This window comes from Rhinolophus sinicus, linkage group LG10 (assembly GCF_036562045.2).
Source record: "Rhinolophus sinicus isolate RSC01 linkage group LG10, ASM3656204v1, whole genome shotgun sequence".
Lineage (NCBI taxonomy): Eukaryota > Metazoa > Chordata > Mammalia > Chiroptera > Rhinolophidae > Rhinolophus > Rhinolophus sinicus.
Genome location: NC_133759.1, coordinates 70,580,772 through 70,595,740, shown reverse-complemented (window position 1 = coordinate 70,595,740; position 14,969 = coordinate 70,580,772). Strand labels below are relative to the sequence as shown.

The window sequence follows — 14,969 nt, the reverse complement described above, 5'->3', positions numbered from 1 at the left end:
ACAACTGCTGTGGTTACGGAGGAGAGCCGAGGACTGCTGAGGATTGCCGAGTAGCCGAGCAGAGCCGAGCAGAGCCGAGGAGAGTGGAAGAGGAGAGCCGAGGAGAGCAGAAGAGAGGAGAGGAACAGAGTCGAGAGAGTGGAGGAGAGTCGTCGGTCAGTTGGCGGAAAGGCGGACGGCAGGTCACGCGTCCAGTGGGACCGGCCTCCAGTGAGACCATAGTGGTATGACTCCCCTACCTATGGCTCTGTGGGTGTTCCTTTTTGGCCTCACCATATCCTGCGTTCTTGTGTGGGGAGCGGGAGCAGAGACCCCGCAGGCTGCCGTGCACAACAAATGGCGCAGCAAGCAGGGTCTCCTGCACGACAGGTCCTTTGGCTGCAGAGTTGGTACAAACCAAATGCACCATCAGCCTTCTTCCCTCCTCACCTCAGGACAGCCATGACCCCTGGCCCCACAAGGATGGGCCATCCCTCCTCATCTGGAAGCCATGCTGCTGTCTGCTGCAGGGCTCTGGGGCCTGAGAGGAAGCTCAGTGTCCTGAGGGAGAGTGTGAGGTGTGATTCCCTCTGGGCACCACCCTGGACAGAAAGGGTGTGGTCACCTGTGGGGACAGCTCCAGATTGTCTGTGTCAGAAGGTGCTTCTTTCTCTGATCCTGGGGACACTGGGCAGATCACTATGGGAGTCACATTTTTCTCATCGTTCACATAATGCTGGATGTAGGGCCTCAATAACCCTTCAAACTGATGTGTCAGGGTGTCAATGAGGGACTGATCATTTACATTGAAGAAGGAAATGGCCCCGCCCTCGTAGTCTAGAAAGACCCCAACTCGTGTAGGCGGTGTTCTTGGAGAGAGGATGATTCTACGGGTTTTGAATGTGCGATACTGATGTTCTCTGTCCAGTCCAAACACCCAGTACCCATTGTTAGGAGACAGAGTCACATATGCCTCCTTCCTGTCCACATCGTCCCGGCACACTCCCACACACCACATTTCATTGTGTCCCACATCCACCTCCCAGTAATGTTTTCCTGCCTGGAATCCCTGAGAAGCCACCACACACTTCCTTGCAAATCTCTTATTCGAGCAGGTCACCTCCTGGTGAATATTCCTATAGCACACAGTTTTCAGATCAGAAATGTAGAGCTGGGGGTGAGCCGTCTCTGGGTCCAGAGTCACCTCCACTGGGGTGTCACAGGGAGAGAGAGCATGAGTTACTGAGGAGGGAACTGGGCTGGATGCAGAGGTCACCCCCTCTCACTGCAGACTGGCTCAGGGTGGGATCAGGTGAGGTCCCAGGGCCAGAGGCTCCATCAGACACAGCTCCCCGCCCTTCCCTCATCTCCGTGCCCAACTGTGAGGTCCTAGCTACTGTATATCACCTCAGCCCTACCATAGTACCTCCATGTGGGTCCACTGTTTGACTTTGTGAGACCTCGATTATCCCCTCTAATCTGCTCCCTGCCATTCTGAGTCCTGCCCAACTTCATATCCTTCCCCTCAGTCCATCCCCTTGGCCAGTCACTAGTGTCCTCAATTCCCTGGACCTTAGCCTCTGACCCCCTAACCTGGCTGACCCTGCCCCCTGTCCTCTCCCCTCCTAGTCCTGGGTCAAGAAATGAGTCTGGGGCAGCTGCCCCCCGGGGAGGATCCAGACCTCACAGATTTATAATCTATGGTCCAGTGTGTCTCATTGTTCCTGTTTCCTCTTGTTTGTCTCTGGTCGGCTCCCTCTCCCATGCCCACCCGTGGTTCTGTCCCACTGTCACCCCCTCAGGCATTGGTACCTGTGTGTTTCCGGACTTTTCTCAGTTCTGAAAACAAGCAGACAGAGCAGGAGGATGAGTGCTCTCATGGAGAGCAGGAGGCAGGGAGACAGGAGACCAGGGCGGGTAACCTTTGTGGGTGTCATGGGTCCACCAGAGATCTGCTGAAGGCCATGGGGTTCTCTACAAATGCACCTTCCCCAGCATCTGCAGACAGTTTCAGGGTCCCCACTACAAGCTTCCTCTCTGCCAAGACCCATGGCCTCAGTGTCTCAAGATTCATAAACTAGGGACTAGTCAGGAGAGATAATAGGGGTGGAGAGAATAGCTTCTCTCACCTGCCACTCCATGCTTCCTTCTCCAGTCTGAAAACCAAAAACACAGAAGAGGCTGAAATCACAGAACAGCAGCCCAGGGGGAGAATTGAGAGGAAAGCTCCACAACACTCTTACCCAGTTTCCTGGTCTTTCCATGACACAAAAAGCAGAATATTTTGTGCTGATATAAGTCTGGAATTCTTATCTCAAACTAAGAAACCAGGCAGGCGGTTGAGGGAGACTCCTACAGGCTCTTCTGCATTCTGGGTCCACACCCTCAGAGAGCTGATGAAATCTATGGTTCCTCTCCCCACAGAATGCACCAATAGGCAAAATGTGCAGACAATTTATAGGGTCTTTCAGGATCCAATGCCCATCCTAATCCCCCTAACAGTCTGAGGGTCAGTTCATTCATCAATGGATTGGGGGGTTTGAATGAGCTGCCCTCATTGGCCTGCCCATTCTTCCTGTCCAGTTTGGAGCTAAGACAACCCCCAGGTGGCTCAAACTGTGGAAAAGGAGGGACCTAGGAGAACTGTGGGGAAGGCTTAGAACATGAAAAGACACTTACCTAATTCTGCCCAGATTTTCCCTGAAACAGAAACAGAATATCCAATGGTGGACACAGCACTATGTAAGGTACAAACACAGCCCTGACTCATTGCTGAGCATAATGAGAGCTCTTTTAGAACTCTTTTTGTGACCCTACTCCCACACCCCCGTAGTGAGTGTCTTTATCTGCGGTAAAAGAAGAGATCAGGATCATTCATGCTGAAGGGAGGGGCTGACAATGGGGTCCTATGGTGGTGGAGATGGAGTTTATCAGGGAGAAGGGATGGTGAGACAGAAGAGAATCTGGAGTGAAGGTGGGATCACAGCACACATTCTCAAGGGGCAGTATCATCTCCAAGGAGGAAAAAACTAGTTCTTGGGGTAAAAACTCTTCTTGAAACTGAATATTATTTTATCTTGTTGTCTTCACTTCTATTTCTTTTGTTATGAAGTCTTTTCAAATACACTGGAGACTTGGTGATGTTAGAAATTTATATCAGCCCTGAAGGTAGTGAGAAATCATTCTTCCCCTAATTCTGGGCCCTTTGTGAAGAAGATGGGCCTGGTGGGGCTGGCATTCTTTAAGGGAGCCCCAGCCTGGAGTGGGGGCACCTTTGGCCCAGGTGATGGGTCCCTGGAACCTGGAGCTGGAATAACAGACCTGGGAGGTGTGTGGGAGCATCCCCAATCTCAGCCTTGCTGGATGCATGAATAAGCCACAGGCCCTTGCTTCTCTCTCACTTACCCTTTAATTTCCAGAGGGAAATTGTCAGACAAATGACACCAACACACAGGACAGAGAGGAATACTCCCAGTAAAATAGATAGCAGGCGCCAGGGTACAGGCTGGAAAAATGCCTCTGCAAAACAATTCCACAGACCCCTCAGTGACCATTCAACAGTCAAAACAGTTTGATTCTCATTTAAGGGATTATCTCATACCGCAAGATTGAAAAGGTATTTTTCTATCATTTCTTCTACATGTTTAAAGTGTTGTACTTCTTCATAATTCTTGCTCCATTCAGATCTTTGTATATAAAGTGAGGTAGAAGTTCAATTATATTTTCTTCTAAACAGATAACAACCATTATGGCATCATTTATTTGAATGGACTTTCCTTCACACACTATTGCATGCAATGTCACTTCTATTTTATATGTCTTCAAAAGAGTTTGTGAACATTTTATTAGACATATAAAACTTTATTAAAATACACTAAGAGAGACAGCACAAAAATGGTGGCAAGAGGAGTGCATCTTGAAATCTATCCTGGAAGTTACAACAAATTGAACAGCTATAATTCAACAAAAGATAACCTAAGCAAGCACATCTGAGAGATCCAAGCATCTAATCACCTAAAGGTAGGCAAATCAGTGGAGAGGGGGAGGAGGGAAGGGGGAAGTGCAGAAATGTGAGCCTTGGGTCACAGAGCTCACTGCAGTCTCAGGAGAGGGAAAACTTCAGGCTGCATGCACACTCCCTTGGCCCACAGTCCTGTCTGAGGAATGAGCATATAACATGGCTGAACCCAGCATTTGGGGCAGTGACCTCAGAGCAAAGACCAAATACAGAAGGGTGAGAACTGTGGTTTAAGCCCTCACTACCATGCATAAAACAGAAAACAAAGACATGAAGCCTGGCTGACTCCCCCACACCCTCCCAGAGCTCACCCCCCACTCCCTTGTTAGAAGCAGGCTCCAGAAGAAATGGTAGCAGTGTCAGATTAAAGAACAGAATATCTATAGCCCTAAGAACTGGAGAGACAGTCCCATAGGCAGACATACAGAGTGACTAACTCCAGTGATAGGGGAGGAACCATAGTGGTGAGACAGCTGTGGGCAGGAAGTTGCCATCGCTCAGAGCCACAAACAAATCAGATGCCTCTAGCAGCCCACCCCACCCGCACCTTTCTGGGCAGAGCCTGTGGGGGCCACCAGAGCTGCTGGGACACTCAGGCTCTGCATCAAGCTGCAGCGGCAGCACTGGGGATTCAGAAGCTTAGAACTCTATCACCCACCACATCCTACCATGGGATTTGTGCCCTGAGAACCAGGCAACCTGCTCACAGAGGAGAAGCCCACCTTCCAGGAAACTCCTCATCACATGAGAAGCCAGAACAGTGCAAAGGAAAATAAAATGATACAGCATGAGATAAAATAAAAGGCTGCAGTGGGAGAGAAAACAAAACATTCCAGCAATGCCTACTGGAAAGAAAAAAAAGACCTCTTCATATCAGCCTACTACAGAACCCACTCCTGTAGATGCCCAGGAAGAGGAATAATAATTCATTAATTGCCATGAATAACCAAGGTAACAAGGCAGCTCAGAAAGAAAATGAAAAATATCTGGAAAATGAGCTTAGAGACATGGAAATATGTGACTTAAATGACAGAAAATTCAAGATTGCAGTTCTGAAAAAATCAACCAGATGCAAGAAAACACAGAAATGCAGTTTAACGAACTCAGAAACACAATAAATGAACAAAATGAATATTTTACCAAAGAAATTGAAATTTTAAAAGAGAACCAAATTGAAATTCAGGAGATGAAGAACTCAATAAAAGAAATGAAGAATGAAATAGCCAGCTTAGGTAATATAGCAGACCAGTGGAGGAAAGAATCGGTGATATTGAAGATATCTGGAAATGACACAGGTGGAAGAAGAGAGAGACTTGAGAGTTGAAAGAAATAAAAGAACTCTACAAGAACCTTCTTATTCCATCAGGAAGAGCAACATAAGAATAATAGATATACCAGAAGAAGAAGAGAGGGAGAAGGGAACAGACAGTATATTCAAACAAATAGTCAACGAGAACTTCCCAAATCTGTGTAAAGAACTGGATCCTCAAATCCAAGAAGCAAACAGAACACCTAATTACCTCAGTGTGAACAGGTCTTCTCCAAGGCATATTATGTTGAAGCTGTCAAAAATTAATGACAAAGAAAGAATTTTCAAGGTAGGTGGAAAACAAAGCAATAACGTATAAGGTAAAGCCTATGAGATTATCATCAGATTTTTCAGCAAAACCTCTACAAACCAGGAGGGAGTGGAATCAAATATTCAAACCATTGAAAGAGAGAAATTATGAGACAAGAATAATATGTCCAGTAAAGATACCCTTTAGATATGAAGGAAGAATAAAGCCCTTTCCAAACATACAGAAGCTGAGGGAATTTTCTAATGTACAGCCTGCATTACAGGAAATACTGAAGGAGGCTATCCTACCTCAAACAGAAAAACCAGAATACAAAACCATGAGCATGATTACTAACAGAAAGACAGAAACAGGAAATGGCAACCCCTACACAAAATAAGGCACTATACACTTAAACGTAACGTAAAGGGTAAAGAAAATAAAAGCATTTTTAAACAGGAAAAGAAGAAAAAGACAACTTCCTACTGCAACTCAGAAATCAACTCACAGCATCAGTAGGGATAACTTGTGACAACATCATAAAAGAGGAGAGACTAAAGGTCTGAATCTGCAAAGGGGAATAGAGGTAAGAAACATGCTGAAGAAAAAGGGCTACTGTATATATGAAACTTTCTTTTACATAAACTTAATGATAACCAATCAAAAAAAAATCTAGAACTGAGATATATCACATAAAAAAAAGAAAAAAACAGAGAGAAAAATTATAGAATACCACCACACTAAAATAACAGATAGTAGCAAAAAGACAAAGAAGCAAAGGAGACACCGAGATACCAGAAAAAAAAGATAGAATAGCTATAGGAAATCCTCATATATCAATAATCACCCTAAATGTAAATGAATTGAACTCACCAATAAAAAGGAAGAGCAGCAGATTGTATCAAAAAACAAAACCCAACAATATGCTGTCTCCAAGAGACACATCTTAGTTACAAGGAGAAATATAGACTCAAAGTGCAAGGGTGGAAATAGATAGTCCAAGCAAATGGTATCCAGACAAAAGTGGGTGTATGCATAGTTACAACAGATGAAACAGACTTCAGGGTAAAAAGGGTAACGAGACAAAGACGGACATTTCATAATGATAAAGGGAACAATACAACAAGAAGACATAACACTTTTCAATATATATGCCCCCAATCAGGGAGCACCAAAATATACAAAGCAACTACTAACAAAATTAAAGGGAGAAATTGACCAAAAGAAATTATAGTAGGGGATCTAAATACATCATTGACAGCTATGGATAGATTATCCAAACATAAAATCAAGAAGGAAATATCAGCCTTAAGTGACACATTAGACCAAATGGACATAATTGAAATTTATAGAGCACTTCATCTTAGAATACCAGACTATTATTATTATCATTATTATTATTATTAATTTTATTAGTTTCAGGTGCACAAGACAAAGCAATACTTAGACATTTATCATTTATATCCCTCACACTGTGTGAACCCCCCTCCCCCCATCCACTATCCCTCTGACATCGCACAGAGCCATTACATTTCCACTGTCTCTATTCCTAATGCTGTACTCCGCTTCCTGTAAATATATATATATATATATATATATATATATATATATATATATATATATATATATATATATAATTATAGTTGGCATTCATTATTGTTCAGCTTCAGGTGTATAGTGCAGAGATCAGGCATCTACATCATCCCTGAGGTGGTCTCCCAAATGGGACAAGTGTCCATCGGATACCCTACAAAATCTTTACATTATTGATTATGTTCCCCAAATTAATTTTCAAAACCCTGTGGCCATCTTGTGGTTACCGACTATTTTCTAAACCCCTCACCTTCCCCCTTATCTTCCCCACCCCCGCAAATCTAGCAACCCTCAGTTTTTCCTCTGTCTCCAAAACTGTTTCTGATTAGTTCATTCACTTATTCTTTTCTTTAGATTCCACATATAAGTGAGATCATATGGTATTTGTCTTTCTCTGTCTGACTTATTTCACTTAACATAATATTCTCTAGGTCCATCCATGTTGTTGCAAATGGTAAGATTTCTTTCTTCTTTATGGCTGTGTAATACTCCATTGTATAAATGTATCACAATTTCTTAATCCAGTCATCTACTGATGGGCATTTCGGTTGTTTCCATGTCTTGGCTATTGTGTATAGTGCTGCAATAAACATAGGAGTGCACAAAGATTTTTGAATTGGAGTTTTGGATTTCTCCAGATAGATACCTAGGAGTGGGATTGCTGGATCATAAAGTAGTTCCATCTTCAGATAAGGTAGCTCCATTTCAGATACCTCCATACTGTTTTCCTTAGTGGCTGTACCAATCTGCATTCCCACTAACAGTGCACAAGCATTTCCTTTTCTCCACATCCTCGCCAGCACTTGTTGTTTGTTGATTTATTGATGATAACCATTTTGATGGGGATGAGGTTGTATCTCATTAGGGTTTTATTTGCATTTCTCCAATGATTAGTGAGGTTGAGCATTTCTTCATATGTCTGTTTGCCATCTGTATGTCCTTTTTAGAAAAATGTCTCTTCATGTTCTCTGCCCATTTTTTAATTCAGTTGTTTGCTTTTTTGGAGTTGACTTGAGTGAGTTTTTAATAAATTTGTTATATTAACCCCTTGTCAGATATATCATTGGCAAATATCTTTTCCCATTTAGCAGGATTCCTTTTTGTTTTATTGATGGTTTCCTTTGCTGTGAAAACCTTTTTAGTTTGATGTAATCCCACATGTTTATTTTTTCTCTTACTTCCCTCATGCGAGTGGATATATCAGTAAAAATCATACTCTGGGTAATGTTGGTGAAGTTTCTTCCTATATTTCCTTCTAGGAATTTTATGGTTTCAGATCTTACATTTAAGTCTTTAAGCCATTTTGAATTTATTTTTGTATATGGTGTAAGGAGGTGGTCCAGCTTCAATTTTTTGCATGTGTCTCTCCAGCTTTCCCAGCACCATTTATTGAATAGACTGTCTTTACCCCACCGTACATTCTTGCTTCCATTGTCATAGATTAAATGGCCACATAGGCATAGATTTATTTCTGGACTCTCTATTCTCTTCCATTGATCTATGTGTCTGTTTTTATGCCAGTACCATGCTGTTTTGATTACTGTAGCCTTGTAGTATAATTTGATGTCAGGTATTGTTATACCGCCCACTTTGTTCTTATTTCTCAAGATTGCTGAGGATATCCGGGGTCTTTTATGGTCCCATATAAATTTTAGGATTATATACTCTATTTCTGTGAAAAGCGTAATTGGTAGTTTGATAGGAATTGCATTGAATATGTACATTGCCTTAGACAGTATGGATATTTAACTATATTAATTCTTCCTATCCATGAACATGGTATGTACTTCCATCTGTTTGTATCTTCTTTCATTTCTTTCTTCAGTGTCTTATAATTTTCTGAGTACAGATCTTTTACTTCTTTTGTTAAATTTGTTCCCAGGTATTTTATAGTCTTTGGAGCAATTGTAAATGGGATTGTTTTTAATTTCTCCTTCTGATGTTTTATTATTGGTATATACAAATGCAACTGATTTCTGAATATTAATTTTGTATCCTGCTACTTTACTAAATTCATCTATCAGCTCTAATAGTTTCTTGGTGGAGTCTTTAGGGTTCTCTATATATAGTATCATGTCATCTGCATATAATGACAATTTTACTTCCTCCTTACCGATTTGGATGCCTTTTATTTCCTTTCTTGTCTGATTGCTGTGGCTAGAACTTCCAGCACTATGTTGAATAGAAGTGGAGATAGTGGGCAACCTTGCCTTGTTCCTGATCTTAAGGGGAATGGTTTTAGCTTTTCCCCATTGAGTATGATGTTAGCTGTGGGTTTATCATATATGGCCTTTATTATGTTGAGATATGGTCCCTCTATTCCCACTTTCTTAAGGGTTTTTATCATAAATGGCTGCTGGATTTTATCAAATGCTTTTTCTGCATCTATTGATATGATCATGTGATTTTTATTTTTCATTTTGTTAATGTGGTGTATCACATTAATTTATTTGCAGATGTTGAACCACTCTTGCATACCAGGGATGAATCCCACTTGATCATGGTGTATGATCTTTTTAATGTATTGCTGAATTCTGTTCGCTAATATTTTGTTGAGGATTTTTGCATCTATGTTCATTAGAGATATCGGCCTGTAGTTTTCTTTTTGTGGTGCCTTTGTCTGATTTTGGGATCAGGGTGATAGTGGCTTTGTAAAAAATGTTTGGGAGTCTTCCCTCCTTCTGGATTTCTTGGAAGAACTTGAGGAGAATAGGTGATAATTCTTTTTTGAACATTTTGTAAAATTCATCTAAAGGCATCTGGTCCAAGGCTTTTGTTTGTTGGGAGATTGTTGATTACTGATTCAATTTCCCTGGTGGTAATCAGTCTATTCAGGTTTTCTGTTTCTTCTTGAGTTAACCTTAGAAGGTTGTACACCTCTAGAAAATTGTCCATTTCTTCCAGATTGTCAAATTTGTTGGCATATAGTTGCTCATAGTAATTTCTTAAAATTTTTTGCATTTCTGCAGTGTCTGTTGTCACTTCTCCTCTTTCATTTCTGATTTTATTAATTTGGGTCCTCTGTCTCTTTTTTTTAATGAGTCTGGCTAAAGGTTTGTCAATTTTGTTTATCTTCTCTAAGAATCAACTCTTGGATTCATTGATCTTTTGTATTGTTTTTCTGGTTTCTATTTCATTTATTTCCGCTCTGATCTTTATTGTCTCCTTCCTTGTACTCCCGTTGGGCTTATTTTGTTGTTCTTTTCCCAGATCCCTTAAGTGTGAAGATAAACTGTTGATTAGCGATGTTTCTTGTTTCTTTAGGTAGGCCTGCAATGCTATGAATTTCCCTCTTAGGACTGCTTTCGTGGCATCCCATAGATTTTGGGTCGTTGTGTATTCATTTTCGTTGTCTCGAGATATCTTTTGATTTCTTCCATGATCTCCTGCTTGACCCATTCATTATTTAGTAACATGTTATTCAGCCTCCATGAATTCATGTGTCTTCCAGTTTTTTTCCTGTAGTTCATTTCTAATTTCATAGCACTGTGGTCAGAGAAGACAATTGGTAGGATTTCAATTTTCTTAAATTTATCAAGACTTGTTTTGTGGCCTAACATATGGTCTATCTTGGAAAATGTTCCATGTGTGCTTGAGAAGAACGTGTATTCTGCAGCATTGGGGTGAAATGCTCTGAAAATATTGATTAAATCCAAGTGGTCCAATGTATCATTTAAGGCTGTTGTTTCCATATTGATTTTCTGTCTGGAAGACCTGTCCCTTGTTGTCAGAGGTGTGTTGAAGTCCCCTACTATGATAGTGTTACTGTTGATCTCTGTCTTTATGTCAGTCAATATCTGTTTTATATATTTAAGTGCTCCTATGTTGAGTGCATAGATGTTTACTAAGGTTATGTCCTCTTGTCAGATCGATCCCTTTATTATTATATATTGCCCGTCTTTGTCTTTTAATATTTTCTTAATTTTAAAGTCTATTTTGTCAGAAATAAGTATTGCAACTCCAGCTTTTTTCTCATTTCCATTTGCATGAAATATCTTACTCCAACCCTTCACTTTCAGCCTGTGTGTGTCTTTTGATCTGAGGTGAGTCTCTTGTATACAGCATATACAAGGGTCTTGCTTTCTTATCCACTCAGCCACCCTATGTCTCTTGATTGGAGCATTTAATCCATTTACATTTAAAGTGATTATTGATAGGTACATAGTTATTGCCATTTTTAAATTTGTAGTTAGATTGTTTTCATCTTTCTTCTATTTACAGAAGTCCTTTTAGTGTTGCTTGCAATGCTGGCTTGGTGGTAATACATTCCTTTAGCTTATTCTTTTCTGGGGAGCTCTTTATCTCTCTGTCAACTTTAAATGATAGCCTTGCTGGATAAAGCAATCTAGGTTGTAGGCCTTTGTTTTCCATCACTTTGAGTATCTCCTGCCACTCCCTCCTGGCCTTCAATGTTTCTGCAGAAAAGTCATTTGATAGTCTTATGGGAGTTCCCTTGTATGTAACCATCTGTCTTTCTCTTTCTGCTTTTAGGATTCTCTCTTTGTCTTTAACCTTTGCCATTTTAACTACAATGTGTCTTGGTGTGGACCTGTTTGGGTTTATCCTGGTTGGAATTCTCTGCTCTTCCTGGGCTTGTATGTTGGTTTCCTTCATCAGGTTAGGGAAGTTTTCGGATACTGTTACTTCAAATATGTTCTCAATCCCTTGCTTCCTCTCTTCACTTTGTGGTATTCCTATGATGCACATGTTATTGTGCTTGATGTTATCCCATAGGTCTCTTAAACCATCTTCATTGTTTTTTATTCTTTTTTCTTTGTGTTGTTTTGTTTCGGTGATCTCTGCTAACTTGTCTTCTAAGTTGCTGATTCGATCCTCTGCTTCATCTAACATGCTGTTAATTCCTTCAAGTGAGTTCTTTATTTCAGTAATTGTGTTCTTTACTTCTAACTGGTTGTTTGTTATGATTTCTACGTCCTTCTTGATGTCGTCTCTAAGCTCCTTAAACATTCTTATCATCAGTGTTCTGTACTCTGTCTCTGATAGGTTGGTTACCTCTGTTTCATTTGGTTCCATTTCTGGAGGTTCCTTCTGTTCTTTTATTCGGGACATGTTTCTTTGTTTCCCCATTCTGGCTGACTCTCTGTGTTTGTTTTGATGTGTTAGGTAGATCCCTTAGAGTTCTTAGTTCTTGCTGGGTTATCTTATGTAGTATATGTCCTTTATATTTGACTTGCACTACTTCATTCTTCTCCTCTGCGTGTGCTCCAAAGGTGACTCTTGTGTTGTGTATATTGTCCTGTTAAAGAAGATCTTTAATTGCTTTTCTCTTGTGAGTAGGTGGGGTTAACTCTTAGGCTGACTAGTTGTGAGACTTGGCTCTGCCCACCGCAGGGTGTTCTGCTGCGTGAGGGTTGACGGCTCAAATGTGGGTTGGCCTCTATGGGCTCTTGTGCCTATAGAGAATTCCCTCTGGGTGTGTCACTTTTAAGTCAAACCCGGTAGTACTCTGGTTTGGTCTTCAGTTGGCCTCTGGGTATGTTGAATCTTGTGCCTCTTAAGCTGGGCCCTGCAAGTAATCCTTGCATGAGTCTCTTAGCTGTTCTGCGTAATGAGCAGAGAGTCCTTTGATGGGTTATAAATGTCCTGTTTCTGATAAGATCCAGAGGAGAACTCAAAAAGTGCGCCCCGCTGCCACTGCCATTCTTATCCAGACTATTTTTTTTAATGTACATGGAAAATTCTCAAGGATAGACCATTTATTTAGACATAAATCTAGCCTCAGCAAATTTAAGAAGATTGAAATCATGCAAGCATATTCTCTGATTGCAAGGCTTTGAAATTGGATATCAACTGTGAAAAGAAATCAGGGAAAACCGCAAATATGTGAAAATTAAACAATGTGCTATTAAAGAACAACTGGGACAAAGAAGAAATAAAAGGAGAGATGAAAAGGTACATAGAAACAAATCACAATGAAAATACTTTCTACCAAAATTTTTGGAATGCAGCAAAAGCAGTAATAAGAAGGAAATTTATATCATTACAGGCCTATCTCAAGAAACAAGAAAAACCCCAAATAAAAAACCTAACATTACACCTTAAAGAACTAGAAAAAGAAGAAAACAAAAAAAACTCAGAAAGCAGAAAAAAAAAAAGAGCAAAAAAATTAGAAATAGAAATGAAAAAGAGAACAAAAAGACAACATAAAAAAATAATGCAAGAAAGACCTGGTTTTTTGACTAGATTAATAAAATTGACAAACTCTTGGCTAGACTTACTAAGTTAGAAATATAAAAGACACAAATATGAATAAAATAATTCAGAAATGAAAGAGGAGAAGTTACTACACATACCACAGAAATACAAAGAATCATACAGAATACTATGAAGGACTATACGTCACAAAATTCAATCACCTAGAAGAAATGGAAAAATTCTTAGAAATGTGTAGCCTTTTTAGACTGAATCACGAAGAACTGGAAAATGTAAATAGACAGACCAAGAGTTACAAAATTGAATCAGTCATCCAAAACTTTCTCAAAAGTGAAAGTCCAGGACCAGTGGCTTCACAAATGAATTCTACCAAACATTCAAAGATCTAACACCCTTCCTCTTTAAAATCATCCAAAAAATTGAAGAATACTTTAATATTTTGCAATACTTCCTAACTCATTCTATGAGGCCAACATTACCCTGATTCCAAAACCTGTCAAGGATAACACAGTAAAAGAAAATTACAGACCAATATCTTAGATGAATATAGATGCCAAAATTGTAAACAATGGGATTTATAGATGATGTAATACAGAATTGTACACCTGAAATCTATGTAATTTTACTAACAATTGTCACCCCAATAAATTTAAAAATAATAATAATAATAATAAAAATTGTAAACTAAATTCTAGCAAATCAAATACAACAATACATTTAAAAGATTATACATCATGATAAATTGGGGTTCATCCCAGGGTCACAAGGATGGTTCAACATACGCAAATCCATCAATGTGATACATCACATGAACAAAATAAAAGTTAAAAATCATATGATTATATCAATGGATGCAGAAAAAGCATTTGACAAGATACAACATCAATTTATGATTAAAACACTTCATAAAATAGGTATAGAAAAAAATACCTTAACATAAAAAGGCCATATATGAGGCCTGACAATTACGTTCGTGAACTTTTTGCAACGATGTTGCTAACTTTGTTTTTACATCAGAGGGATTATCCGTTATGAATTTTTAACAACTAGACAAACAGTTAACTAACTTGACTATTTGGAAGTGCTGAAAAGGCTGAGTGAAAAAGTTAGACAACCTGAGCTTTACACCAACAATTCATGGCTCTTGCATCCCGACAATGCACCAGCTCATATGACACTGTCTGTGAGAGAGTTTTTAGCCAGTAAACACTGTATTGGAACACCCTCCTTACTCACCTGATCTGGCCCCTAATGTCTTCTTTCTTTAACCGAAGATAAAGGAAATATTGACAGAAAGATATTTTGATGATATTCAGGACATCAAGGGTAATACGACGACAGCTCTGATGGCCATTACAGAAAAAGAGTTCCAAAATTGCTTTGAAGGGTGGACTAGATGCTGGCATTGGTGCACAGCTTCCCAAGGGGAGTACTTCTAAGGTGACCGTAGTAATATTCAGCAATGAGGTATGTGACACTTTTTCTAGGATGAGTTCGCGAACTTAATTGTCTGACCTTGTATGACAAATTCTCAGCTAATATCATAATTAACAGTGAAAACTGAAGCCTTTTGCCCTATGTTCAAGAATCACACGGAACAAGACAGGTGTGCCTCCCATCACCACTGTTATTAAATATATTATTTGAAG

At 40.0% G+C, this 14,969-nt stretch overlaps 2 protein-coding genes across 2 annotated transcripts in view; both read right to left on the bottom strand.

The window, feature by feature from the left end:
• The window catches only part of LOC141567351 (butyrophilin-like protein 9), a 365,947-nt gene that overhangs the window by 227,160 nt on the left and 123,818 nt on the right, over window positions 1-14,969 (bottom strand). The gene's annotated exons all lie outside the window — the stretch shown is intronic.
• LOC109439887 (butyrophilin-like protein 3) overlaps window positions 533-14,969 on the bottom strand; it is a 40,316-nt gene continuing 25,879 nt past the window's right edge. Inside the window, exons 4-8 of the mRNA XM_074312733.1 lie at window positions 3,385-3,498; window positions 2,659-2,679; window positions 2,109-2,135; window positions 1,792-1,818; window positions 533-1,188 (exon numbers count right to left, since the gene is read on the bottom strand). Of these exons, the coding sequence (XP_074168834.1) occupies window positions 533-1,188; window positions 1,792-1,818; window positions 2,109-2,135; window positions 2,659-2,679; window positions 3,385-3,498 (845 nt within the window). The remainder of the gene's footprint in view (window positions 1,189-1,791; window positions 1,819-2,108; window positions 2,136-2,658; window positions 2,680-3,384; window positions 3,499-14,969) is intronic.